The 25,598-nt window shown below is 41.5% G+C and overlaps 1 protein-coding gene across 1 annotated transcript in view; it reads right to left on the bottom strand.

The window, feature by feature from the left end:
- TBC1D22B (TBC1 domain family member 22B) overlaps positions 1–25,598 on the bottom strand; it is a 74,218-nt gene that overhangs the window by 40,247 nt on the left and 8,373 nt on the right. Inside the window, exons 2-7 of the mRNA XM_049891047.1 lie at positions 20,331–20,387; positions 9,897–10,204; positions 6,543–6,722; positions 5,939–6,009; positions 4,130–4,258; positions 2,745–2,810 (exon numbers count right to left, since the gene is read on the bottom strand). Of these exons, the coding sequence (XP_049747004.1) occupies positions 2,745–2,810; positions 4,130–4,258; positions 5,939–6,009; positions 6,543–6,722; positions 9,897–10,204; positions 20,331–20,387 (811 nt within the window). The remainder of the gene's footprint in view (positions 1–2,744; positions 2,811–4,129; positions 4,259–5,938; positions 6,010–6,542; positions 6,723–9,896; positions 10,205–20,330; positions 20,388–25,598) is intronic.

Raw genomic sequence — 25,598 nt, 5'->3', positions numbered from 1 at the left:
GGAACAGAGATATCAGCCAGGATGCCCATGGGAAAGCCTAGGCTGAGATGAAATGGAAGGCCTTTACGATCCCTTTACAGAGTCCTGCCCTGTCTCAGTCACCTACACTTCCCTCTGCCTTCATTAGGTCCTCTGAGTTTCTCTCCCACCCCTCATCATCTCTCAACCTGATAACACTTGTTCCTAGCTTCACTCTGGGGTGGCCACAACTCCTCAATCAGACACATTCTTAAGACTGTCTTTGACTGGGATGCCTCACATCTCTGTGAACCACACCAGACAGATGGCAGAGGTAATGGTGAATACATACAGGTGGGATAGGATTTTAGAGAGCCTCAGTAGTGGACATGGCCATAGTCATCGACTCAGCAGAGTCCCAGCCAGTCAGTTCTAGCGTCAGATTGAAGAGGCCCTCTTAGAAGCCAAATGTAAAGGAGGAAAACCTCCCAGGGAGACCAATAAAAAGCAAAGGGCTATATGACTTTGGAGTTGGTTAGCTAGTAATAGGAGAGAAGCAGAAAATCTAGAGACACAATAAAACATATTTTCTGGCTCTCGTGTCATGGATAGCTGAGTCAGCCGCCCAGCTGATTGACAGAGCTGAGTAAACACTTTCACTATCAACACTCCTGCTCTCACCAGCAGTGAGAACAAGCCTCTGCCTCCACTAGACTTTGTCACTTTCTCTGTTGATAAATGACCCCTTTCCCGTTCTTGAAATTGTAGCTCAAGCTAGAACCCACCTTGTTCAGGAAGATCTCAAGGTTTCCCTGTCCCACTCCCTGTGTCCTTGTACCTGTTGTGCCTTGTGCATATCTGTGGTCACCTCATTTGGTTTCTAATCTCTAGTAACATAGCTTTGACTCAATACCTGTATGTCACTGCAGTGGGCATCAGATCAGGAGATGCTGGATGCTGTTAAAAAGTACACTCCTCCAGGTCAGTCCTTCTGAGGACTCATGGGGGCTACTCTCAATCCCTTGTGAAAATACAAATTCTTGATCATTGACTTTAACAATGGCCAAGTGCATGGAAGCTAGCTGTTTAGAATCAGGAGACCTGCAATCATCCTTCTCTAGTAAAGACAGGACAGGGCAGATGGACATATTCACACTGTATGAGTGAAGATGCCAAAGAGATGGAAACTGAAGAGCACCAAGTCTCGTTACTAGGGGAGACCAGTGAATCTTCACAATGAAAGTCAGGATAATCCTGCCTTATAGACAGGCGTGAACGGGATAACCCTGAAGGTTTTTCCTACAACTCTTCTTCTAGTGTGGATAATTCTGACTTAACTGTAGTCAATTCTCAAGTATCTTTCAGGCTTGCAAAGCCAGCCTTTCAGTATTCAATACCACTTTGTTCTCTGTTCCTCAGTTGGCATTTTTACTATCCTTAAGATGACTACAGTCTACTAGATGAAAAAATGATTCAAGAAAACTGGAAAGAATATAGTTCGAGTTTCCTTCTTTGCATTCAGGTTCCACTACTAGGAAAAGGCTCTTAAGCAAACTTTCCCCACTCCCAAGTTTAGAATACATGCACAAGTAAAAGGTAAGTATCTGCATATCTCCAAGTTAAAGTGAGGAATAAGCAGGACTGAACCACGGGAAACAGAATAGGACTAGCAATGGGATCCTGAATGGGTTTTAAGCTTCCTTTGAGATGAATCTTATAGGTAAAATAATAGTGCTACCCTAAAAATCTTCCAGTGGAGACGTCTATTGAACAGAATTATGAATATAATCCAAAGTTAAATAGAAATCATCTTGGTCATTTTTACCACTGTCGTTCCCTATTATGTGTGGAAACCCTGATGGTGTAGTGGTTAAGTGCTACGGCTGCTAACCAAAAAGGTCAGCACTTCAAATCCACCAGGCACTCCTTGGAAGCTCAATGGGGCAGTTCTACTCTGTCCTATAGGGGTCACTATTAGTTGGAATCGACTGGACAACAACGGGTTTTTTGTTTTTTTTTTTTTGGTTCTCTATTATGGATTATGGAGATAATTGAAAGCTCAATTCAAAGAGTGGCCTACCTACAGGAAAGCTGCAAATGAAACCCCTAATCTCGAGGAGTTTAAAGTTATTGTTTGGGTCAAAACACTTTCACAATATAAACAACTAGAAAACAATACCAAACAGAATCAAGGCCCCAGACTCACATTATAGGTGCGCTGTAAGGTTAGGCCTGCATTATCAGGAAGGAGGTAACAGTAAAGGAGGCACTCAAGTTTTCCATGAGGGATGGGAAGGACAGTATTTATAATTTCCTGGCTCTTCCCCTAGTACCTTCACAGCACCTCTGACCTTGACAAAGGTTTCTCACTAAAGAGGAACTAGTCCCACTGAGGCCTTTCACTACTTTGTTATGAAAAGCTTTAACTCCTTAGTTCTCAAAATACCACTACCTACAGCTCGATAAAGTACAGCAAACATAGGAGTAAGAATTCTAAGATGTGGGCTGTAGTCTTCACTCTGCTACCAGATAATCTCAAAACTTGGGGCAAGACTCAATCTCTCTAAGCACTACTCAGCTCCCAGGTTTGCTATTAAGATCAAATGAGAATGCATGAGAAAGTACTCTGATGGGACCAAAGCTCCATAAGTGAATATAAGGTACTATCATGATTAGCCATAAACCTGCCCATGGCTGGAGGGAGGACTACCGCACTCAGCCACACAGAACGGGTACCACAGGGGAAGCGGGGAGAAGGGCCGGGGAATGTTAGGTATTTCCCTCACCTCCTGTACAAGTGGCTGTTGGAACAATGGAATGAGAGGATTCGTCCTTGGAATGTCAATGTGAATCTGAAAAAGAGAAGCAATGTCCAAAAACACAAATGCCAGTTTGTTCTTTTGACAAGTAATTTTAAGAAGTAATTTTCTTAAGAGCTGAGAATCAAGAAAGGAAGAGTTAGAGCACAATTCATCTGTAGAAACAATTGAATGGCACAGAAAAAAATCTAGTTAAACCTACCTGTCCATCTGGAGTGTGTCTCCACGACAGCAATAGCCTATGTCAAAAAGCAATGGGCTTCACAACCTAAGAGAATCAACTGCTTCTTCCTATTGCTCTAGAATCTATGTTTCACTCTGGACTGGCACTTATTTCACAGGTATAGTCAAAATGTGTACCCCTCTTCCAATAGTTCCCAAGAACTAAAAGAGCCCTGTAGCCACAATACTATGCCAGGATAGGGAGAAGGACTTGCTCACGAATCATGATGTCTAAGAAGTGGGGAGGGACCCAGGGGACTTGGCCTTCAGTAACTGCAGCTGAAAGTTCTTACTTCTGTTACCAAAGAGGTCACTATGGTTGGTTTCGGCTTCAGGGGAGAGGCCTTTGGGGATTTCCCAATGTCCAATGTAACAATCCTAAGGACATGTCAACAGCAGCAGAAGCTACTTTAGTTCTTGGGCTGAAAATGACACTCCCCAGTTGTAGACAGCTGCCCACCCCGCAGTCTTTTTCTACCTTCTGTAACCAAGGGACTACTCTCCCTCAACATATGATGTTTCCTGCAGATCTTTCTCAGGCAGTGGGGTACACTCTGAGCAATGACAGGAAGTGCCCCATCGAGGCTGCTGATGGCTACACTCCTGCAGACAGGCAGACTGGGTGCTGAATAGGCACTGCAGCTGCCAAAGAACACAATGATGTCACAGTGCAGAGGGATTGAACCACTGCTGAGTGTACTCATCTTTTGCCTTGTGTCCAATAACCCTCACTCCTCAGAATATGGTCTGTGGACCCGCAGCATCAGCATCACCTAGGAGCTTGTGAGAAGTACGCAGGCCTACTGAATCAGAATCTGCATTTTATCATAATCCCTTAGGTGGGATTTTATCAAGATCCTAGGTGATTTGTATGCATATTAAGTTTTGAGACGCATTGCCAATGACCAGTCCCCTCAACCAAAAAAAAAATTTATATAGGTAGATAGATAAAATTAGAGCTGCTGAATGGAAAGGAAGAAAACAGCAGCGCTGGGGGAAAAAATTCCTAACCAGCATGCTATTGCATGAAGAGTTGGAAAAACCCATACCCTGATAGCATTACCAGGAGATATACCTGAAAATTATCACTATTAAAGAAAGAAAGAAGAGGTAGCAAGTGATGGCTGTACCTGTCTGTAAGTATCCTGGTGATGTTCTTCATTTCGAGAGTCATAATACTGCTCAATGAAGCCAAAATATTCTTCCCGCTTCCGCTGCAGGGTCAACTTCCTCCTCTCAGTGTTTGCTGGGAGATAGCCCTATAGACAGGACTGCCAGTCAGATGGGGATAGACATTGGTTGGATGAGTCCTTAATTTTTATTTAAGCCTGAGCAGTGGCTTGGAAACGATCAAAGGAACAGCAGACAAGCTGCCAAGGGGACGAGGGTAAATCTTCTTCTGGTTTGGCCACCCAGTTTGCCCTCTCCCCATTCAGTGAGATCCCCATGCGGGCAGATGAAGCCGGGCCGAGTTCCCAGGGCTACTTGCTCCTTTGGCCCCACACTGCACTTGGAGTGTGTGTGGCTGCTGAGCTTCCAGAGCTGCAGAGTTGGCACAGTACAGCAGTCAGTACAGGTCAGTGGGAGGGACCTGGGCCCGTGTCACGGCCTCTGAGGGCTATGTGTGTGCAGGGCCAGACTCCTGAGAATCACGGGGATCCAGAAACCTCTACGGTGCGTGTTGTGGTGTGCCAAGTAAGTTGGTGCCAGTTACACATTCTTTTCCACTGAAATGTTCAGAATTTCTAGCTTAGGAAACTGAATGGAACCTCCAACATGGCAGCTACAACACAGAGCCACAGAACTTCTGGAACAGCCTCCCTCCTGGCCAGAGCTCCAGGCCAGCTTTCATTCTTATCCCTGGTCTAGATTCCATTCTCAGTTCTTTCATCTCCTGTTCCCCTTCCGTTTTCACCAACTCTACTCTGAATAGCATTCAAACTTATTACAAGTGCAAAGGCAATGACTACATGGTTGCAAGACTGAGGCTGTGGGAGGGCAGTCAGGAGAGAGATTCTTCCTCTTGTAGACATTTACGTAATGCATTCTATAGTGAACGCCTGGAGAGCAGGGACTGTAGTTTATTCATTTGTACATACCCTCACTGCACCTCGCACTGTGCCTGGCAAACAGCAGGCACTTCGACAAATCTTTATCAGATGAACGAATGAATTTTACAGGTTCAGGAAATCCAAGTGTTCCTATTGCCGTGGCTGGCACAGTGCTCCGTACTCAGTGAAATCAGGATGAGCACCGGCTTCCAATGGAGGCCCGTTTATCAACTCCACACAGTCGCAGAGCTGGTTTCCACTACTCTGGTGATTCACAATGGTCAAGGAGTGAAGCACAGGGAATGTGGGAGCTTGCCCAAAGCAAGCGCTGAGATCACACTGGCTCACTATATTCTTCCTCCTTTCTGTTGAGAAAGTGAGGTCATGACTACAGGAGCAAGCTGTGCTTGTCTACATGTGTGGGAATAAGAATATATTCCCACTCTACATGTGTGGGAATACACTCTCAAGAACATTGCTTTACAACTTGAAAGATTAGATAGGAAACTTGGGCGGCAGTGACTTTATGTCAACGGGGAAAAACAACTCGGAAAAGGAAGGTGAGAATGGCTATACTTGAAGAGTGTAATCAGTGTCACTGAATTGTACATGTAGAAATTGCTGAGTTGGCATATGTTCTGCTGTGTATATTCCGAACAACAACAAAAATAAATTATAAAAAACATTTTTAAAAAAGTCTTATAAGCTAAAAAAAAAAAAAAAAATGTTGCTTTATGCACAGAATCAGGACCACAACCCCATGGTTCTGTTCATATCCAGCAGGATTAGAAAAGCCTATGGAGAAAGACTAACATGCCCAGACTAACCTCATGAGGCAATAAGGGCTGTGTGAGGCTCACACTTCTCTACGGAGTGGGTAGAACTCACCGACAGGAGTCTCCAGGTTACAGGTCGAACCTCCCTGGGAACCCCTGGCCAGCTACACTTTCTCAATTCATCTGCAAACAGACAACAGTCTTATTGGATTAGCAATTCCCATGCATGCCCTAAAACTACCCTCAAGGAGCACTGCCAGATGCCTCCCGTCATTCAAGTAAGACCACCACCACTGCCGCTGCCACCTGCTACTGAGAAGCAAAGGGAAAAAGCCCAAAACAGCAGCTCTGAGCAGCAAAGTGCCAAGGACACAGCTCTGCTGTAGCGATCCAGTCAGCTCAGAGATTAGAGTTAGAGGGGAATTTGAAGACCAGTGGGTGTGGATTTCAGTAAGAATCGCCTGGAAGTAAAGGAGACCAAAGCCAGAATAGTTGCACTAGGGTCTACAGGCCACAGAAACCAGTCCCACCTCATTTGGTCCCTAATCTCTAGAAACATACTTCTGACTTAATACCTGCATGTCACTGCAATGGGCATCAGATCAGGAGATGCTGGAAAAGTAAAAGAAGGAAGAATAAAGAGCAATAGCTTCCGAGTCTCTGAGAATTCCAGTCACCAAGAGGTCCTACCTTGCCTGGGGCTCACAGGAACTCACCTAAGTCTGTGTTGTGGCTGGAGAGAAGCTGCCGGAATTTTTCTAGGCGAGTTTTCTCCCGCACAGTCATCGGGGGAGCCCCAGAAGCATTCTGGTCTGAGATCCGGGCAACAAGGGGGATGATGGGTCGGAGTGGGAGTGACTGCTGTTTGTGAAGAGGGTTCCTCAGGCATGTATCACCTGAGACAATTTGGAAGAGAAACATAACAGGCTGTTTGAAGAACACAGATTCCAAGAAACCTTAAACATAACTGTTCAGTATGGTGTCTCCTCTCCCAGAGCTGCCACTGCAGTGCGCACCGCCTGAAGGTGCCTAGCTGGGGAATCCAGCTCATGCTCCGTCCGTCTGCCCAGAGGAAGGACTGCGTTTTCACCGTACATACCAACGCGCCTTGGGTGGTAACAGACACTTCAGATGCTGCAGCAACTATGAGAACTTTCTGGCGACTCCAGAAGAAACTCAAATGTTTTCTTTCTACTCCAGCCTGCAACCTTCCTCTGCGCTAACAGTGAGGTCCATGGCACTGTGGTCTGAAGCAGTGCTTTCTTTCCCTTTCCACATCACAGAGCACATAACAAATGATGACAATTTAAAGTACACTGCAATGGAAGGAGGTGGCTGCTCTCCAGCAGCCCCAGGCCCCATCCGACTGCCCCAAGGGCCGGGAGGATCAATATCAGTGGCACAACTGGAGCCTGTTCTTGGCCCTCCAGTGTGCCCTGCATACCGGTTGAGAAGCTCTGGCCTAAGGCAATCCTGCTTTGGAGTGGTTGCAGTTATTCTGTGTGCCTACATTTCCTGACAAAATGGAAAAAAAAAAAAAAAAAATTTTTTTTTTTTTTTTTACCAGCTTTTAATTCTGCCAGTACTTGACTGAGTTAACAGGAACACAGACTCAAGCTGAACTCTATGTCTGGCTCCATACATGTCTCAACAGATGGTGGGTAAGAGAAATGAGCAATAGAGGACTAACATTTATTGAGAGCTTAGTATGTATAAGGCATTATGCTGGTCACTCACATATGATCTCTCATTTGATCCTTACAACATGTGGTAGGAATTTATTATTGTTTTACAGATGAGGAAACTGTGGCTCAGAAAGGTTAGGTAATTTGCAAGTAAGAGATAAGATGCCACCTTAGGTATTATGTCTGACAGCAAAACCTTTGTTTATTTTATTGCCCCCTGTTATAGACTGAATTTGTCCCCAAGAAAATATGTGTTGTAAATCCTAACTCCTATACCAGTGGTTATAATCCCATTTGGGAATGGGTTTGTTAGGTTTTTAAGGAAGTATTAGTGTAGGCTGTGTCTTAAATCAATCTCTTTTGAGATACAAAAGAGCAGATTAAGCAAGCAAACAGAGGCGGAGGAAGGCAGATGTCATGCAGAGAGAGAGAGGAAGCTGAAAAGAGAGAAGGACCTTCCCCTAGAGCTGACACAAAGAAAGTCTTCCCCTAGAGCTGGTGCCCTGAATTTGGACTTCTAGCTACCACCTCCAAAACCCCAAACTCACTGCTGTCAAGTTGATCTTGACTCATAGCGACCCTATAGGACAGAGTAGAATTGCTCCATAGGGTTTCCAAGGCTGAAATCTTTATGAGAGCAGCCTGCCACATCTTTCTCCCACAGAGCAGCTGGTGGGTTCAAACTGCCAACCTTTTGGTTAGCAGCCGAGGGCTTTAACCACTATACCACCAGGGCTCCTTTCTAGTTGCCTAAATTGTGAGAAAATAAATTCCTGTGTGTTAAAGCCACCACCACTTGTGCTATTTGTGTTACAGCAGCACTAGATAACTAAGACACCCCTCAACAAAATTCAGTTTTTAATTCATGACTTACATATTTTTTACATATCTGGGTATTAAAAAGTAGTCATCACAACAAGAATTAAACAGTGAATACTAACAAACCAGCACAATGAGGTTTACAGAAACAACTGCCCCAAGGTACCTAGCTGGGAGGTCTAGCGTAACATGGGGCCTAGAAAATACAGACCACACACTGCAAAGCTGAGACAGATGTGTGTCTCTGATATTTACTATTAAGAGGTATTTGCTCATGGGACGGAACCTCCATAAGAGGAATGCTCTGGAAGGCCCTGGCTGCACAAGGGCAGCTCATTAGGAATCATGGAGAGGGTTCCTCCCTCACCCTGGAAACCTCTGGAGACCCTCAATCACGGTGCATAGACACTTTCCACAGCCTGCAGCTGTGGCCACGTGGTCAATCAACAGGGAATGACTGTCTGGACATGGCACTGAAGGTTCAAGCTAGTGCCTGAATCAGCAAAGGAAAGTGACTGCTGAATGATTTTTAAAGGCCTTACAGCCTAATTTCATGACCATATGCTTAGTCTGAAACTATAAAAGGAGAAATCTTCTTACAACATGAGCCAGGATACACTTCAGGGCTCTGATATTTTCTACTTCCTTTTCACCCTTTGGGGCCCTTGTGATGTAGTGGTTAAGAGCTCAGGCTACTAACCAAAAGGTGAACAGTTTGAATTCACCAGCTGCTGCTTGGAAACCCTATAGGGTCATTCTACTCTGTCCTACAGGGTTGCTATGACTTGGAATAGACTTGACAGCAAAGAGTTTGGCTTGGTTTTCGGTTTCACGCTTTACCAGCCTTTTTAGCTTTCACTAGAATGATGGTAACTTCCCTCTCCAGCTCAGAATAACCAACTTCCACAAAACCCCTTAGGGCAACATTAAAACACAACAATGGATGCTAAAAAGGTATACTGAGAGTCTCCAAACGTCTTATAAAACCATCACCACCCCAAGTGGTTATTGAGACCAGTTTCCTAAAAAGAAACAGGCCTGGCATCTCCTCTCACCCCATCCAACCTGATGGGCATGCTTGGCAGTCAGGGCGCCGTGACCCAGTCCCTCAGAAACAGGAAAAAGACAACTTCATGCTAATGGCTGTTCCCAGAGCTAAGGAGGCCCATTAATGGTGCCAAGTGTTTGCGAAATTCAGCCACTAGCAACTTGAAATCCCTTAGTCCATATTCTTAAACCTGACCAGGCTTAACTAAAGCAAGATGAAACAATCAAACCATAAAAGTTTTGGACCCCACCATAGGGAAGAATAGAAAAAGACAAGAATGGCAGGCAACACTTGAGAGTCAGAAGTAAAGTTCCATGTCATAGGGCTAAGCAGCCATCAAGGTTGGAGGGGGCCAGCAGAGCTTATGATCAGTTAGGCTCATTGATGTTGTACTTCTGGGTTGAGCTTACTTATTTATCATCCAATGGAAGATCTGCGTGAGTTCCTAAAAAATCTTTTTTATTTAAAACGCTCTCTGTTGGGATGGCTGTGGCTATGGAGGGGCAGGATGGACTTACTGGAATTTCTGGCCAGCTGGGCATCACTGCTGGATTTGATGACCTTGTAGTTGGCAGCAACATCGGATGTTGTTGACTGGGACCGTTCTGGTTTCACCCTCAGCTTGCTGTGGTTTTCCAGGACCTGGGCTGCAGTTGCCAAAGCAACTTTTGAGTTCAAAGTTTGGAAAGAAGGTGAGGAAAAGTCCTCTTCCTCATCATCGCCAATGTCCCAAGCATCACTGGTATTCCGGGCAAATTCATGAAAACTGGAAGCCTTCTTACTCTTCAGAGGAACTGTGTTGACTTTTGACCGTTCTTTGATGAAACTTTGAGAGAGGAGACACCATTACCAAGGGATAGATAGTCTGACGTATCTGACCATCTTCATTTGCTTAGTATAATATTAATAATATTACAAACTACCCCAAATGTAATCAACCTTCTTCAAATAAAAAACACTCCTATCCGTTCCTCATCAAATGCATCTAAACCAGCCGTACTTTATAGCAGACATAGCAATGTTTACCAAATAATTCATGTGCTTATCTATATATCCCAGCCCTTCTGCTAGGCAAGGCCATATGACTACTTCCGGTCAACAGGTTGAGAAGAGAAGTGAGGCTATCACTTCCAGGCTGAAATATAAAAGAGTAAGTGTGGGTTCTGTATAAGCACTCTTCTGCTGTGGTGACTGGAGAGCTTTCAGATGGTGGAGCCCTCAACCTAGGTCACTGAATGACTACACGGAGCCTTTCCTCTACCCCCTACCTAATCCCATTTTGTATGTATAATATGAGCAGGAAATAAACCACTGTTGGGTTAATTCACTGAGATTTCAGGGTTAATTTGTTATGGCAACATAACCTAGCCTAACCCTAGAACAGGAGATAATTTTTAGTCCATATATACATAGCATTAAATATTGAATTAAAAAGTTTTTTTTTTTTTTTTTTTTTATTCTGTTAAAGTCCTTCTGCTAGCCTTGAGGAGAAAGTCTCAGTATGGTGCTACTCTGTCTATAAGGCTGTTTTTTAACAAAGGGAGGGCAGCCTCAGGATCAACACATTTGCAAGCAACAGAATCTGGCTTAGAATTTAATAAGACTGTTGTTTTTCACTGTGTTGATTTTTAAGGTTACTTTTGATTTATGGCAAGTGATAATGGTTTTCCATTTATAGAATAGTTAATTTTTTAAAATAAATCTGAGTACATAAAATGAGCTTATTTTTTTAAAAAAATGTATTTACTAAATATTAGTATAGAATATAACAAAAAAAAAATTATGAAGGTGGCACATGACTAAAGCTTGGGGAACACAAGATTAACCCATTGAGGAAAAAGAATCCTAAGAATCATGTAGACCATTCCTAATTTCCTGAACTTTTTCTCCACCTTCCCTGGGGACCCTTATTCTGGTTCTAGGGGACTATCTGATTAAGACATTTCTAACTCAGTCTTATCTGGCATCCCTCTCACTCAAACAGGGAAGTAGAAGTTATAGCCTTATGTAAGCTTACAGTACTTGGGGACTAGAATACAATGGGGGTAAAAATACCACTGAAATGTCTCATTGTTCACCTTCTATTCCCCAAACCCCCACAAGGCAAGGCAACTCTAAAGTAGAAATAAGGCTCTGTCAGGAGAAAAAGCTGATATTGCCCCATCTTCAAGAGATGTTTCTACCCTTTCGGTAGAGGTGCCTGGCTTGCTAATCTGTCTCATCTCCCTAGATAAGTCCAACATTTATTCTGAAAGATAGTTATTATTAACAGCATTAAATACAGTCTGATAACTCAGACAGCTCATCATTTTGTCCCTATCATTAACACCAAAAAAGGGGTAAGATATTACTATGGTATTATTTTCAATACTAGTCTCACAGAGAGTAAAGGAAAATAGATCACACAAAATACAAAAGAGGCTACAAGACATAACAGTTCACATGTGATGGAAGTAAGGTAAAATTTTTCACCAATTAAATTAGCAAAGATTTAAAAAGCTATACTCTTCAGTGCTGACCAGGGTGTAGTGAGGCTAGCTTTCTTACACTGCAGGTCGGGGTGTATGTTGTAAAACCGTTCTAGAAAACAAGCTGGCAATGTATACCTAATGAGCCTTAAAATGGTTCATAATCTCTGACCATAAGAAAATAATCAGAGATGCAGACAAAGATTATCCAAGACAGCTTATACCAGTGTTACTTATTTTGGTTAAAAATTGTAAACAACATAAACACCTACAAATTAGAATTCATCAAATAAGTTATAGTTCCAACACCAAATGAAATGTTATTAAAAATCATGTGTTGGAAAGTTATCTATTAACAAGAGAAATGATCTCAACAAAGTGAAAATAGGACCCAAAATTATACATTTCATATGACCTCTTTTATTAAAAAAAAAAGTATATGCATAGAAAAGACCAGGAAGAAAACACATCAAAGTGTTGTCATTAGTTGCCATGGAGTCAACTCCAACTAACGGCGACACCACGTGTGCAGAACAGAACCGCTCCACAAGGTTTTCAAGGCTATGATCTTTTGGAAGTAGATTGCCAGGCCCACCTGTGGAATTGTAGGTGATGTTTAATTTCATTTTTATACTTTTCTAAATTATTCAGGTTTTCTACAATAAGCATATTACTTATATTAATCAGTGGAAAAGGTTGCTTTTAAGGTGTTTTATTGGCTTTCACTGATCTCCAGAGAAAGAGTACTCATAAGCCTACTAAATGAACAATCAGAAATGAACCAGAGCCCAAGCCGAATAAAATAAAACAGGCAACACAGTGCAAATATCTACATATGTCAAAAATCCACTCATTGGATAGAAGGTAAATTACTCTTCTGCAGACACACCAATGCTGTGTGTTCTGCACTCATTCACTGTGACCATTTTCTCCCATACAAAAGGGAACCCGGGATCCACCACCTGCAGTACACACCTCAGAGGGGTTGCTGTAAAGAATAGGCAGATGTATAAGAAAGATTTGTCATCTATAAAAAACTACGTAGGAGTGTTTATTATTATTGTTTTCTTCCCTGGAGGGAGGCCACGAGTACATGAGGATTGTAAATGATAAATCTACTTTGGATCCCAAGGTTAACTACTGGTTTCTTTCTAGTTGATGTTTCCTAAATACACTCTTGATGTTTTGGGAATTCTTCAAGTAAGCCATCAAATCAAGACGCTAAATTTTAACTCGGGCCAAACGGTTGACCAATGCTGAGAGTCTAACAGGTGAAGCATTCGCACACCCTGGACTGGACAGAATCACTATAGCAAGAGAAGGGCCAGGCTGACTGTCAGGCTCCAAGAGATGCTGAGCCTCCTGTACAGACGAAGAAGGTAAATCAGCTGAGTGATAGCGCCATGAGCGTTCGCTACATTTCTTTATACCTTTTCATGATTTAAAATATTTTATTCTATTTTTGAAGGAGATGAAGATTCAGTATAATTGAAGTAGATTAAGAATTAGAATTTACTCAGATGAAGACTACTGCCAAATAGGAATCAGAAGGATACACATTCCAACACAATGAAGAGGAAAGAAGGGAGGAAAGGCCATTGTTTCCTATGACAGAAAGACATGTGACTCAAGGCAGACCATTTGGAGGCTGCCAGAAATTATTTTAGGGATATTTGCTCCACAAACTCTAAAACTCAACAAACCAATTAAAAAAGTCAGATCTGCCTTTTTAAAGAAAAGAGGCCTGCAAGGAGGAAGGGGTTGGTATCACCTAGAAAATGGTGGGAGTCTGAGGACAAAACAAGGTTGGTGAGAAACACCCCTGAGAATGAGAGGAGAGCGGAGTGTGAAGAGGCACTTTGCGTCACCACTGAAAGAAGGCAAAACAGTCTGTAGTCCAGGGACAATGCTATGAAGACTTATGGCTTTGAAGCTTTTCAATGTTTATCAATTTTGTTGCCTCCAGAGGAGATACATAAGTTCACACATACATACATAAATAATAGTTAAAATTTATTGGCTACTTACTAGGTACCAGGCCCTGTGCAAGCTTTTATATATATCCATTTTCTCATTTAATGCTCATTAATAAGGTAGGTACTAGATAAGGAAACAGGGTTACTGAGGCTGGGTCACACAGAGCAGGCAATGGAGTCTGGGCTCAAATCCAGGTCTACTTGACCCCAGAGTCTGAATGCACTAACTACTATACCTAGAAAAACTGGCTAAAAAGAAGAGGGCCAAGGCCGAGAAGGATCTGCAGCTTGGGAAGGGGAATTGCCAAGCAAACTGAGTCATACAACATCACGGCTATAACTTTTCTATGTGTACATGCCGATAGCTCCAACTTTTTCACCTTGTAGGAAAAATTTCCTGTCTACTCAGAATGAGCAATGTGTCCATTCTGAGAAGCCACAACTAGAGATCCCTGGAGAAGAAACATCTCTCCTCTCTTTTGACCCCAGTGGTGCAAATGGTTAAAGCTTGGCTGTAAACCGAAAGGTTGGTGGTTCAAATCTACTCAGAGGTGTCTTAGGAAAAAGGCCTGGCAATCTGCTTCTGCAAAACCAGTCACTAAAAACCCTACGGAACACAATTCTGCTCTGAGGCACATGGGGTCACCCCGGGTCGGAAATGACTCAATAACAACTGGAAAGAAAAAAAAAAAAGCCTCAGCAAAAAGTTAATTCAGGTATTCTAGCTACAAGTGCCTTCGCTTTATAGGCTGCCCCATTTTAACATGGTCCCAACTAATCTGTATCTAACCCAAGGTACAAGAATGCCACAGTATGGCTGGAAGTTTAACCAAGATTACTGAAACAGAATTATATCAGAGTTACAGCCAACTGGCTTCTGACAGGCATCTTCACCATACTCCCTTAAAATTATATGCCAAATTACAGTCGAGAAAGCACTTTCACAACCACTCTGTGATGCCAGTCTTTTCTCTGTTTTATAATGAGGAAACTAAGGCTCAGTGAGGTTAAGTAATTTGCCCAAGGCTATGCTGCTAGGAAGTGTCAAAGAAAAAGAAATTCAAGAAGCTCTGGTGACACTAAAAACTCTCAAAAACACAATAAATGGCATGTTGAGAGCAACTTGGTTGTTTGGGGAACAGTAACTTGTTAAATGGTAAAACAAACCCTATGGATATTTTGAAAAAGAGCAGCCACAGGTTATACTGGTTAGGAACACAAACGATAAAAACCAAAAAAAAAAAACCAAACCCACTGCCGTTGAGTCGATTCCGATTCATATCGACTCTATAGGACAGAGAACTGCTCCACACAGTTTTCAAGGAGCGCCTGGTGGATTCGAACTGTCGACCTTTTGGTTAGCAGTCGTAGCTCTTAACCACTATGCCACCAGGGTTTCCACAAAAGATTAATCAGTCTACAATTTGATGATGTTGTTGTTAGGTGTGTGGAGTCAATTCCAACTCATAGCAACTGCATGTGACAGAGTAGAACTGCCCCATAGGGTTTCCTAGGCTCTAATTTTTTTTTTTTTAATAATTTTTATTGTGCTTTAAGTGAAAGATTACAAATCAAGTCAGTCTCTCACACAAAAACCCATATACACACACACACTCCCAATTACTCTCCCCCTAATGAGACAGCCTGCTCTCTTCCTCCACTCTCTCTTTTCGTGTCCTTTTCGCCAGCTTCTAATCCCCTCCACCCTCTCATCTCCCCTCCAGGCAGGAGATGCCAACATAGTCTCAAGTGTCCACCTGATCCAAGAAGCTCACTCCTCACCAGCATCCCTCTCCAACCCATTGTCCAGTCCAATGCACGTCTGAAGAGTTGCCTTCGGGAATGGTTCCTGTCCTGGGGCAACAGAAGGTTTGGGGGCCATGACCACCGGGGTCCTTCCAGTCTCAGTCAGACCATTAAGTCTGGTCTTATGAGAGTTTGGGGTCTGCATCCCACTGCTCTCCTGCTCCCTCAGGGGTTCTCTGATGTGTTTCCTGTCAGGGCAGTCATCGGTTGTAGCCAGGCACCATCTAGTTCTTCTGGTCTCAGGATGAAGTAGTCGCTGGTTCATGTGGCCCTTTCTGTCTCTTGGGCTCTTAACTGCCTCGTGTCCTTGGTGTTCTTCATTCTCCTTCGATCCAGGTGGGTTGAGACCAATTGATGTATCTTAGATGGCTGCTTGCTAGAGTTTAAGGCCCCAGACGCCACTCTTCAAAGTGGGATGCAGAATGTTTTCTTAACAGATTTTATTATGTCAATTGACTTAGACGTCCCCTGAAACCATGGTCCCCAGACCCCTGCCACGCTGGCCTTCGAAGCATTCAGTTTATTCAGGAAACTTCTTTGCTTTTGGTTTAGTCCAATTGTGCTGGCCTCCCCTGTATTGTGTGCTGTCTTTCCCTTCACCTAAAGTAGTTCTTATCTACTAATTTGTGAATCCCTCTCTCCCACCGTCCCTCCCTCTCCCCTATCGTAACCACAAAAGAATGTTTTCTTCTCAGTTTAAACTATTTCTCAAGTTCTTATAATAGTGGTCTTATACAATATTTGTCTTTTTGCAACTGACTAATTTCACTCAGCATAATGCCTTCCAGATTCCTCCATGTTATGAAATGTTTCACAGATTCCTCACTGTTCTTTATCGATGCATACTATTCCATTGTGTGAATATACCATAATTTATTTATCCATTCATCCGTTGATGGGCACCTTGGTTGCTTCCATCTTTTTGCTATTGTAAACAGTGCTGCAATAAACATGGATGTGCATTTATCTGTTCGTGTAAAGGCTCTTATTTCTCTAAGATATATTCCAAGGAGTGGGATTGCTGGATCGTATGGTAGTTCTGTTTCTAACTTTTGAAGGAAGCACCAAATCGATTTCCAAAGTGGTTGCACCATTTGACATTCCTAGGCTCTAATTTTTATGGGAGCAGATCTCCAGGTCTTTTCTCTCACAGAGCCACTGGTGGGTTTGAACCACCAATATTTCAGTTAGCAGCCAGGCGCTTAACCATTGTGCCACCAGGGCTCCTAGTAATTCAATAATACTACACTATTTTAGTGATATGGGGCTGTTCTACTTAACAGAAATATGACACAATTTTATTTAGAAAAACAATGATTCTGATAAGGGACATTAAGCATGTGGGAAAATTTAATAACATTCAAATAAACCTAGTCATCTCAGTAATAGTGTGGCTTCATGTGAACTAGTTTTGTAATTCAGAACTAAGACTTACCCTACTTCGGTATCAATGCAGAAAACAATAAATTTAGAACCTTGTCATAACATCAAGTGGCAATGAGGCCACTCTGCAGGAAGAATTGTTTTATCTGAGCAATAAAAATTATTGCAGGTAATAATATCACTAATGGTAATAATTTGGCAAATTGAAGTCAATATACACAGACGGGCAATGACCTACTGTGCTCATGCAGTTCAGATGATTCAAGACCCAATGTAAAGGTTTCCACTCTGATGGGGATTAACCACACAGTAATTAATGACAGTCTGTAGTGGGACAATAATCATGTAGAAGGGAAAGTAATAAAAATGTCCCAACAAAGGTACTAAAATAAGGGTGATAAATGTTTTATAGCAACAATCTGGAATTGTAAAATGGTCCAGAGCAGGCCTAGATGTTGTCCCACGTTGTAGAGTATTAATGCCAAACCACCATGTGCATGAAAAAGGGAAGCAATGAATTCAATGACAATTATATTCCTCCCAGATTGACAAGTTAAGTGATTATATTTACTTAAGTATGATGACAACTCTGCTCAATGATCAGTGAAAAACATTCATGCTTTCACATCATTAATAGGTGGGAAAAGAAGAGTACAAAAGTTTGGCAGTTTGGGATACAGTGATATCCTCAAGACCTGTCCTAAAGACGGACTATGGGAAAACTCAATCGATGACAGATATAGAAACGGTTTGGTGACACTGACCCAAATATCAAATGGGACAGCATACCCCACTACCTTAAGTAGGAGTGGATGGACAGATTTAATCGTTAGCCACATGTTTATCAAAGGCTATTGATTATAAAATGTGCTGGAATAGATCTATTACCAATCAATAAATCCTGGCTGTGATGGGAATGCTTTGGGCTACAAGTAACAGAATACTCAACTATGATGCTTAAATAGTAAAGACCATGATGCCATGGGCTGGTATCTCTGCAATTCTCTAGGCCTTTTCTCAGGGTTATGAGTTAACCACTACAGATTTTAGCGTCTCATTTTCACACCACCACATTCAAAAGCAGAAAACAGGTGAGTGGAGTAAAAACAGGTTTTCTTTGCAAAATGATCTCTCTCTGATCACAAAAGAAAAGTTTTACAAGAACTCCCCCTCCCTGCCTTTTTTTTTTACATCTCATTGGCCAAAACCAAAACAAAACCAAAAACATGTTTACCATGGAATTATTATAAAAGGCTTAAGCCAACCCTGATACCTGCCCTACGTGCACTGCCAACTGCTCAATATCTAAATAAAATCATGGTTCCTGAGCAAGGAAGAAGCAAGAGGAGTGAAGACTGTTGGGTGGATAATCAACAGTGCCTGCCACAGTGGCCAATGATCTATTCTTGATAAAACCAAGGAAATGGTAGAACTCATTCTATTGAATGGAAATATCACAGAAGGCATGCTGCCCTTAAGAAGAAGAGCTAACACAAGGTGTAAACTAAGAAACATTAAAGAAAAGCCCATTGTCCAAGCTAATGAGATAGTTTCATTCCTTCATTCCATAAATGTCTACTCAGTTCTACTGTGAGCCAGACACTGTTCTAGGTGCTCAGGGTATAGCAGTACACAAAACAAATTCCCTGCCCTCAAGGCACTTACACTCTAGTGGTTTCTGAAATATAAATTGTGCATCTAACAGAAGAAAACAGCAATCATGCTTCCACAGTGATTCAGAAGATAGTACCTTCTATATACTGGCTAAATTACAAGAATGAGTTGGTAGAATTATAGTAAATGCACTACACATTATTTTAAAAAACATTAAAGTACTGGTAATGCATATTTAATTAGCATTTTTTTCTAGGTACTCAGAATACTTTAATGCACATTATCTTTACTTCCCTATTGAGTGTGAAGGAAGATTACACGGCCCCAAGAGGACGAGAACCTAGGTCTCCTGTACCTCCCAAATCATCCCATTTTCACTATAAGCTACAGCTTTTCTAAGAACAAGTCTCTAAGACTAAGCATGCACAAAGATAGAGGCCATAGTTCTTAGACAATCTGAGAAAGAGACCCACCTCCTGACTCATATAAATTCATTGTGGCTGAGTGATGGCCCTTGAGAGAATGGTGTGCTAAAGTGATAACTGGGGGTATGGATACATGCCCACATACCTTAGATTTAACTAGGGTCTCTGTTGTGTTTGAAAATAATTTACTAGAGTTACTAGAGAAATAGCCTCCGGGGACCTTTTACTCTACTGTATGCATGGGTTTCCTTGAGTGTGTCAAAGAGAAAGAGGACATAAAGAATGCCAGCCCATAGTACGTTCTATTTGCCCTAGTTCTCCTAAATGAGAAAAAGGTGGCAGACCTAGCTATATTCAGAAGCAATAAGCCCCAGAAACTAGATTCCTTGCTCAAAGAGGGTCTTCAATCATTCAGTTTCAAGGAAATATATATATATTTTTTTGGATCATCAGTAAATATTTATTGAATAATAAAAATAAAAAAACATGATTTGTCTTATAGTACTTGATGAGACAATGGGGCAAAATATTCAGAATCAGTTTGAACCAATGGGACAAAATATTGGTTGTCTTTGAAGAATGGCTTTCCAGGAGTCAATTGCTTTTCCTGTTTCAGGTAAAAGCTTATGAATTTTCAATTATAAATCATACTCTAAAGACCATGCTATAAGTAAGGCTAATTTAAATACCCACTGCCATCAAGTCAATTTCAACACATAGTGACCCCACAAGACAGAGCAGAACTTCCCCATAGGGCCTCCAAGGCTGTAATCTTTATGGAGGCAGACTGCCACATCTTTCTTCCGCAGAATGGCTGGTGGGTTTGAACTGCCAGTCCCTCAACCAGTAGCCAAGTGCTCAGCCACTGCACGACCAGGGCTCCTTTGATAATTTAAATAAATCTATGTAATAATGAGTGCTAATAAAGGCTATGATTTTCAGGGCAATATTTAATCAATATAGACCTTTTGACCAGAACACAGTCTCCCACACCAAACCCTACATATACGAGCTTCCAATGCAGGAAAATACAAAATCTCTGATGTAAGTTAATTTCCCATTTAGTAATAGATCATTTGGAGGTTAAAAAAAATTTGCTTAATTAGAGCAAAGAGAAGCTAGGAAAGGTCAAAGTGGAAAGGCCAAAGGCCAAAGTAGAAAGATCATTTTGACAAATCAGGTCAGGGTGCTGGTGGCGGGGGCAGGGGGTGGGGGGAGGGCGGGAGGTGGTGGTGGGATGTAAGAAGTACATGCATGGGAAAAAAAATGTCTTGACCTACTTTTTGGTGAGCCGAGGGTCCAGAGGAGGGTGCTGTGCTCCATACACAGGCTGGATGCTAAAATCAAGAAAAAAGGAAGAAGCAAGCTGTTAGGAAACTAAATATTGGATGAGTATCATACAAAATTGGAAAGGACGTTGAGAAATAGGTTACTCCCAAGAAGGACTATCCTCCAGCTCATCCCCAAAAGATAACAACCTACTCTTTACAAACAAACAAGTCTTTGAGAATGTTTACCTTCCCTGAGGAAGTTTCAGTGCCTTACTTATCTGATTGCCAGGAAGTCCTATCTGTAAAGAAGGCAGTCTGGAAAGATAACAGGCTTTAGAGTTAGAGAGAGCGGAGTTCAAAGCCAGTTCTGGCATCCAATACCACTGTAACCCTGCACCAAGTTATTCTACTACTTTAAACCTGGTTTCTCATCTGTAAAATGGGAATATTACCTACCTCAAAGGATCACTGGGCTAAAAGACAAGGAAGCAACATTACATAGCAAGGAAAGAGTGGCCCGACAACTCTCACACATTGCTATTGGAGTATAAACTAATATAACCACTTTCAAAGATAGGTTTGGCCATGTCCAGGAAAAATGAAATATGTGTACCCTAAGAGCCAGTATTTTCACTCCCCAGTATATATCTTAAGAGAAATATATACATATGTGTATCAGGAGACATGTATAAAAGTATTCATAGTATCATGGATCCTGTTAGACCCAAACTAGAAAGAATCCGTCAACAGTGAATAGAGAAATGAGCTGCAATATGATCAGTTAAAAGATAAAAGAATACTAAACAGCAATGTAAATAAATGAGCTAGGACTACAAGTAACAACATGGATGAATCTTACAAACTCATGTTGAGCAAAAGTATAAAAGAGTAAATGCTGCATGATTCTATTTATATATACTTCAAAACTGGTAAAAATGATTGGTATTGTTTAGGGATGCATACACAGTAGTAATGTTATAAAGAAAGCAAGAAGTGAATAACATAAAAGGATGTGGTTTTCTCTGGGGAGAAGGAGGGAGGCGTGATAGAAAACAAACACAAGGGACTTCTAGGGTGCTGGTAAAGTTCTAATTCTTGACTTTAGTGGTGGTTACGCAGGTGTTCACTTTGCAATTTATTCATCAGTGATCATACTAAACATTTGTTTTATGCACTATTCTGTGTGTAATATTTCACAATTAAAAAAAAAAGCAACCCAAAAATAACTGACATCAAGTTAAGCTGTTTAAGTATAAAGTCAACAGAAAAACATTTTCCAACATGTAAGAACTCAGGGAATATGGTTTCCTTGACTCCTTCCCGAAGAAACTACTAGAGGACAAATTTCAACTAATCATGAGATCCTAGGAGAAACCATGGCAAAGGAGTAGTGGGAGCATTTAACTGATTTAATCTTAGGACCAAGTCTTTGAGGTTTTATGGTTGCAGAAGATAATGTAAAAATATATATATAATCGGCAAATGTTGAAATGGGAAGGAGGAAAAAGTGTATAAATAAGTATGCTGGTTTCCTTATCTTTTATTGACAGGATTCAAAAGATATTTAAAGCTGATAGCTCAAGTAATAGAGGATGTTTAAATGTATAAAGTAAAACTAAGAAAAAGAATATAATCAGCTAAAAGCAGGCGGGAAGGGGAAGCAGCAGAAAATATAACTACTAGTTTTATCATTGCTCATGGTAGGGAGTCAATAAATATTTTCTAATGAAATATGGTATACAGTTGTACTTATAAATTCAATCATTAGAATAAAAAGATAAACCTCCCAAATTATCAAATATACTCATGCATGCCCCCCAAAAGCAAACACTGTCCATACATGAAAAGATTTTTTTTCAAAGAGAATATTATACATAGAACTAATACCAAACATATCAGTCATCCCAATAAATATGTGTTAAGCTTATCTATTAAAAGAAAAAGGATTATTATCAACAGGAGACAGGTTAAGCAAATTACAGGACATTTGTTAAAAAGAATGAGCCTGTTCTATACCCACTGCCATGAAATGAACTCTGAGACAGTAACTGAAAGAAGGCACTGAATCATATATATTAAATGCCAACATTTTTGTAAAAATCTTTAAAATACACATACATATTTACATATGATCAGGTCTATATATTCATAGAGTATTTCTGAAAGAGTACACAAGACACAAGTGGCAGTGGTTTGCCTCCAGGAAGAGAAACTGGATGACTGGAGGACAGGGTGCAGAAAAACCTAGTTTTCATTGCTAACCTTTTCAGATCTTTTTGATTTAGTACCAGGTACATACATCACCCTTTTAGAAAATAAACAGTCTTAAAAGGACTGGAAGGTTTAAATGGAATAATGTGTAAAAAAGCCCTTTAGCACAATTCCTGGCAGGTAGTGAGGTAGGTATGCAAACATTAGAATGCTACCTGGCACACATTAAGTACCCAAGAAATGTTGGTTTTCTTCCTCCCTTACATTTTTGTAATTTAGATCTACCTTATGTGGAGTTCGATGAGCATCCTGGATAGATATCTTCTCTCATCTTTCATGATATCAGGGAAGTTTTCTGCCAACAAATCTTCAACAATTCTCTCTGTATTTTCTGTTATCCCTCCCTGTTCTCATACTCCAATCACTTGTAGGTTATTTCTCTTGACAAAGTCCCACATGATTCTTAGGGTTTCTTCACTTTTTTAAAATCTTTGATTTTTCTTCAAATATATTGGTGCCAAGTGTTTTATCTTCAACCTCACTAATTCTGCCTTCCACTTCCTCAATTCTACTCCTCTGACTTTCTATTGAGTTGTCTAATTCTGTAAGTTTATTGTTAATCTTCTGAATTTCTGATTGGTGTTTCTCTGTGGATTCTTGCAGCTTATTAAATTTTTCATTATGCTCTTGAATAATCTTTTTGATTTCTTCAACTGCTTTAGCTGTGTGTTCTTGGCTTGTTCTGCGTATTGCCTCATCTTCCTGATCTCGTTCCTGAAGTCTTGAAGAGTTCTGTATGTTAATCTTTTGTATTCTGCATCTGGTAATTCCAGGAAGGCACCTTAATCCAGAAGATTCCTTGATTCTTTGTTTTTGAGAGCTTTTCTAAGGGATTATGGCCTGCTTCTTTATGTGAGTTGACATTGACTATTGTCTCTGAGCCATCTATAAGTTATTGTATTAGTTCATTTTATGTTTGCTTACTATATCCTAGTTTCTTGCTGTGTTTTGATATGCCCAAATAGTCTGCTTGAGTGAGCTAGCTTGATTATTTTTGCCTTTGAAGCTCTAATGTCCTGTCATCAGATGGCTAGAGGTGTTACCAGGTATCTAAGCCTAGGAGTCCATTCACTTTTCTTGTATGGATTCAGCTAGTTGGTCATCCAGGTATCCAGGTAGCTGGTCATCAAGTGTGTGGTACAGGCTCTGTCCTACAGACTTAGGGGGCAGGGGTGACTGCTGTAGGTATAAGTGTCTGGTTGCAGCAGGGGGTCACTCTATGAACAAGTCAGGGGGCTGACAACCATCCCAAGTGTCTGTGAGGAAAGTGTGTCCCTGTTCTATAGAGTGCACAGGTAGGTGGGTTCTGCAGATGGACCGTGGGTACCCAATGCTTTTGGTTGTAAGGACTGGGAGGTACCACTTATCCTTGGACCCCTGTCGTGGGTGGCTAGAAGACATGGGTGGAGCCACCAGACCTTAGGCCCCTGATGTGGGTAGGTAAGGACCCTGTTTAATAGGCAAAGTGGTGTCAAACATCAAACACCCACCTCTCCACTGCACAGCTGAAGCAGTTGCAGTCTGCCAACACAGGCCTATTCTCCTGAAATGGGCCCACACAGGTCCATGCAGGGGTGAAAGGTATTCAAAGTCCACAGGCCATTTATGCCTGAACAAGAGCCACTTCTGTCCTGAGCTCCCCAGCTTAGTGGAACTGGCAGATTATCTTTTCCCCTAATTGTGAATTTATTCCTTCTCCAAGGCCAGGAAAATGGCTCAGAGCGTGCAGCAGGTCCTATTTCAGGCCCAGGGAAATCGACAGCCACTGAAGCCAGCTTGGAGACCGGGAGCGCGGTAAAATAAACGCAAGTACTTAGTTTTTGCCGACAGCTCTGTTCTTCTCTGGTTCTGGAGGTGTGAGTAGACTGTGCGGCTCACTGTCTCTCCCCTCAGGGGAGAACCATGTCCGGAATGCTACTGCCAGCCCTGCTGCAGTCTTTCCAGGGAATGGTGCCTGAGGGTTCCTGGCGATTCAGGTCCAGCAACTCCTCTCCGCTTCTGAAACATCTCTCCCTCCCCCTGCTGCTCAGTCCATTTTCTAACTTTGCCTTTGATGTTCAGGGCTCATAGCTTGTCATAATCGTTTTGCTTGTTTTTTTGGGTCTTTGCTGTAAGAGGGATCAACAGAAGCATCTGACTACTCTGCCATCTTGGCCCTGCCGCTCACATTTTTGTAATTTAATCCTTACCCAACATTTAAAAACAAGTTTACCAAGTACCTTGTTTGACATAATAGATGTGATCCTAAAGTTGCTTTTAAATAAAAATGTAGCCAATTCAAACATTTTCACATGGATTTCTACTAAGATTTCAGAGGGAATGTTTTTGTGTTCGATCTTTAGTTGTGGATATGGCTCCTTTTTAGCTATAAGAATTCCTACTCCCTAAACCATTACATACACTCCTATAGAAATACAAACTCTGGAAAGCAAACAATGCTACTTTAATGTGTTTCAAGGGTTTCCTAGGCAGAGAGAAAGGAAAGAAAAAAGACGGGTCAAAGGGTAAATGGAAAAGTTTGCTTTAGAGACAGAGAGGACTTAGACAAAACAAAAATTAAAACAAAATGGCCAATGACTTGTATTTCAGTGTTTGCAAATATTCTAAAATGAGCACATTTGAACTTTCCACATCCACAAGTCCTCTTTGTAGTAAAATATAAAGGTCAGGGGATAAACTCTGCGGGGAGATCTCAATGGGCCAGTTAGGTTAGTTGGCTGAGTAGAAAAATGAGAGGACTCATAGATCCTTTCCTTAAATGAGTTTTACCACCTGCCAATAATCCATGCAGGTAAAAAGCTAAGCTAATTGTGCAGGCTTAATCACCATCCAAGAAACAGATCTTAAAATCACAGTAGACTATCTTCTAAATTTATCAGCCCAATGTGCTGGCACAGCCAGAAAAGCCAAGATAAATGATGGACCTCATCAGCAAAGGTATCAAAACCCAAATTGAATTTGTTAACATATTCTTGAAATAAGCCACCATATATTTGTACCTGGAAC

This window comes from Elephas maximus, chromosome 1, assembly GCF_024166365.1.
Source record: "Elephas maximus indicus isolate mEleMax1 chromosome 1, mEleMax1 primary haplotype, whole genome shotgun sequence".
Classification (NCBI taxonomy): domain Eukaryota; kingdom Metazoa; phylum Chordata; class Mammalia; order Proboscidea; family Elephantidae; genus Elephas; species Elephas maximus.
The sequence above is the reverse complement of the archived record's forward strand: the minus strand, read 5'-3'. Positions and strand labels throughout refer to the sequence as shown.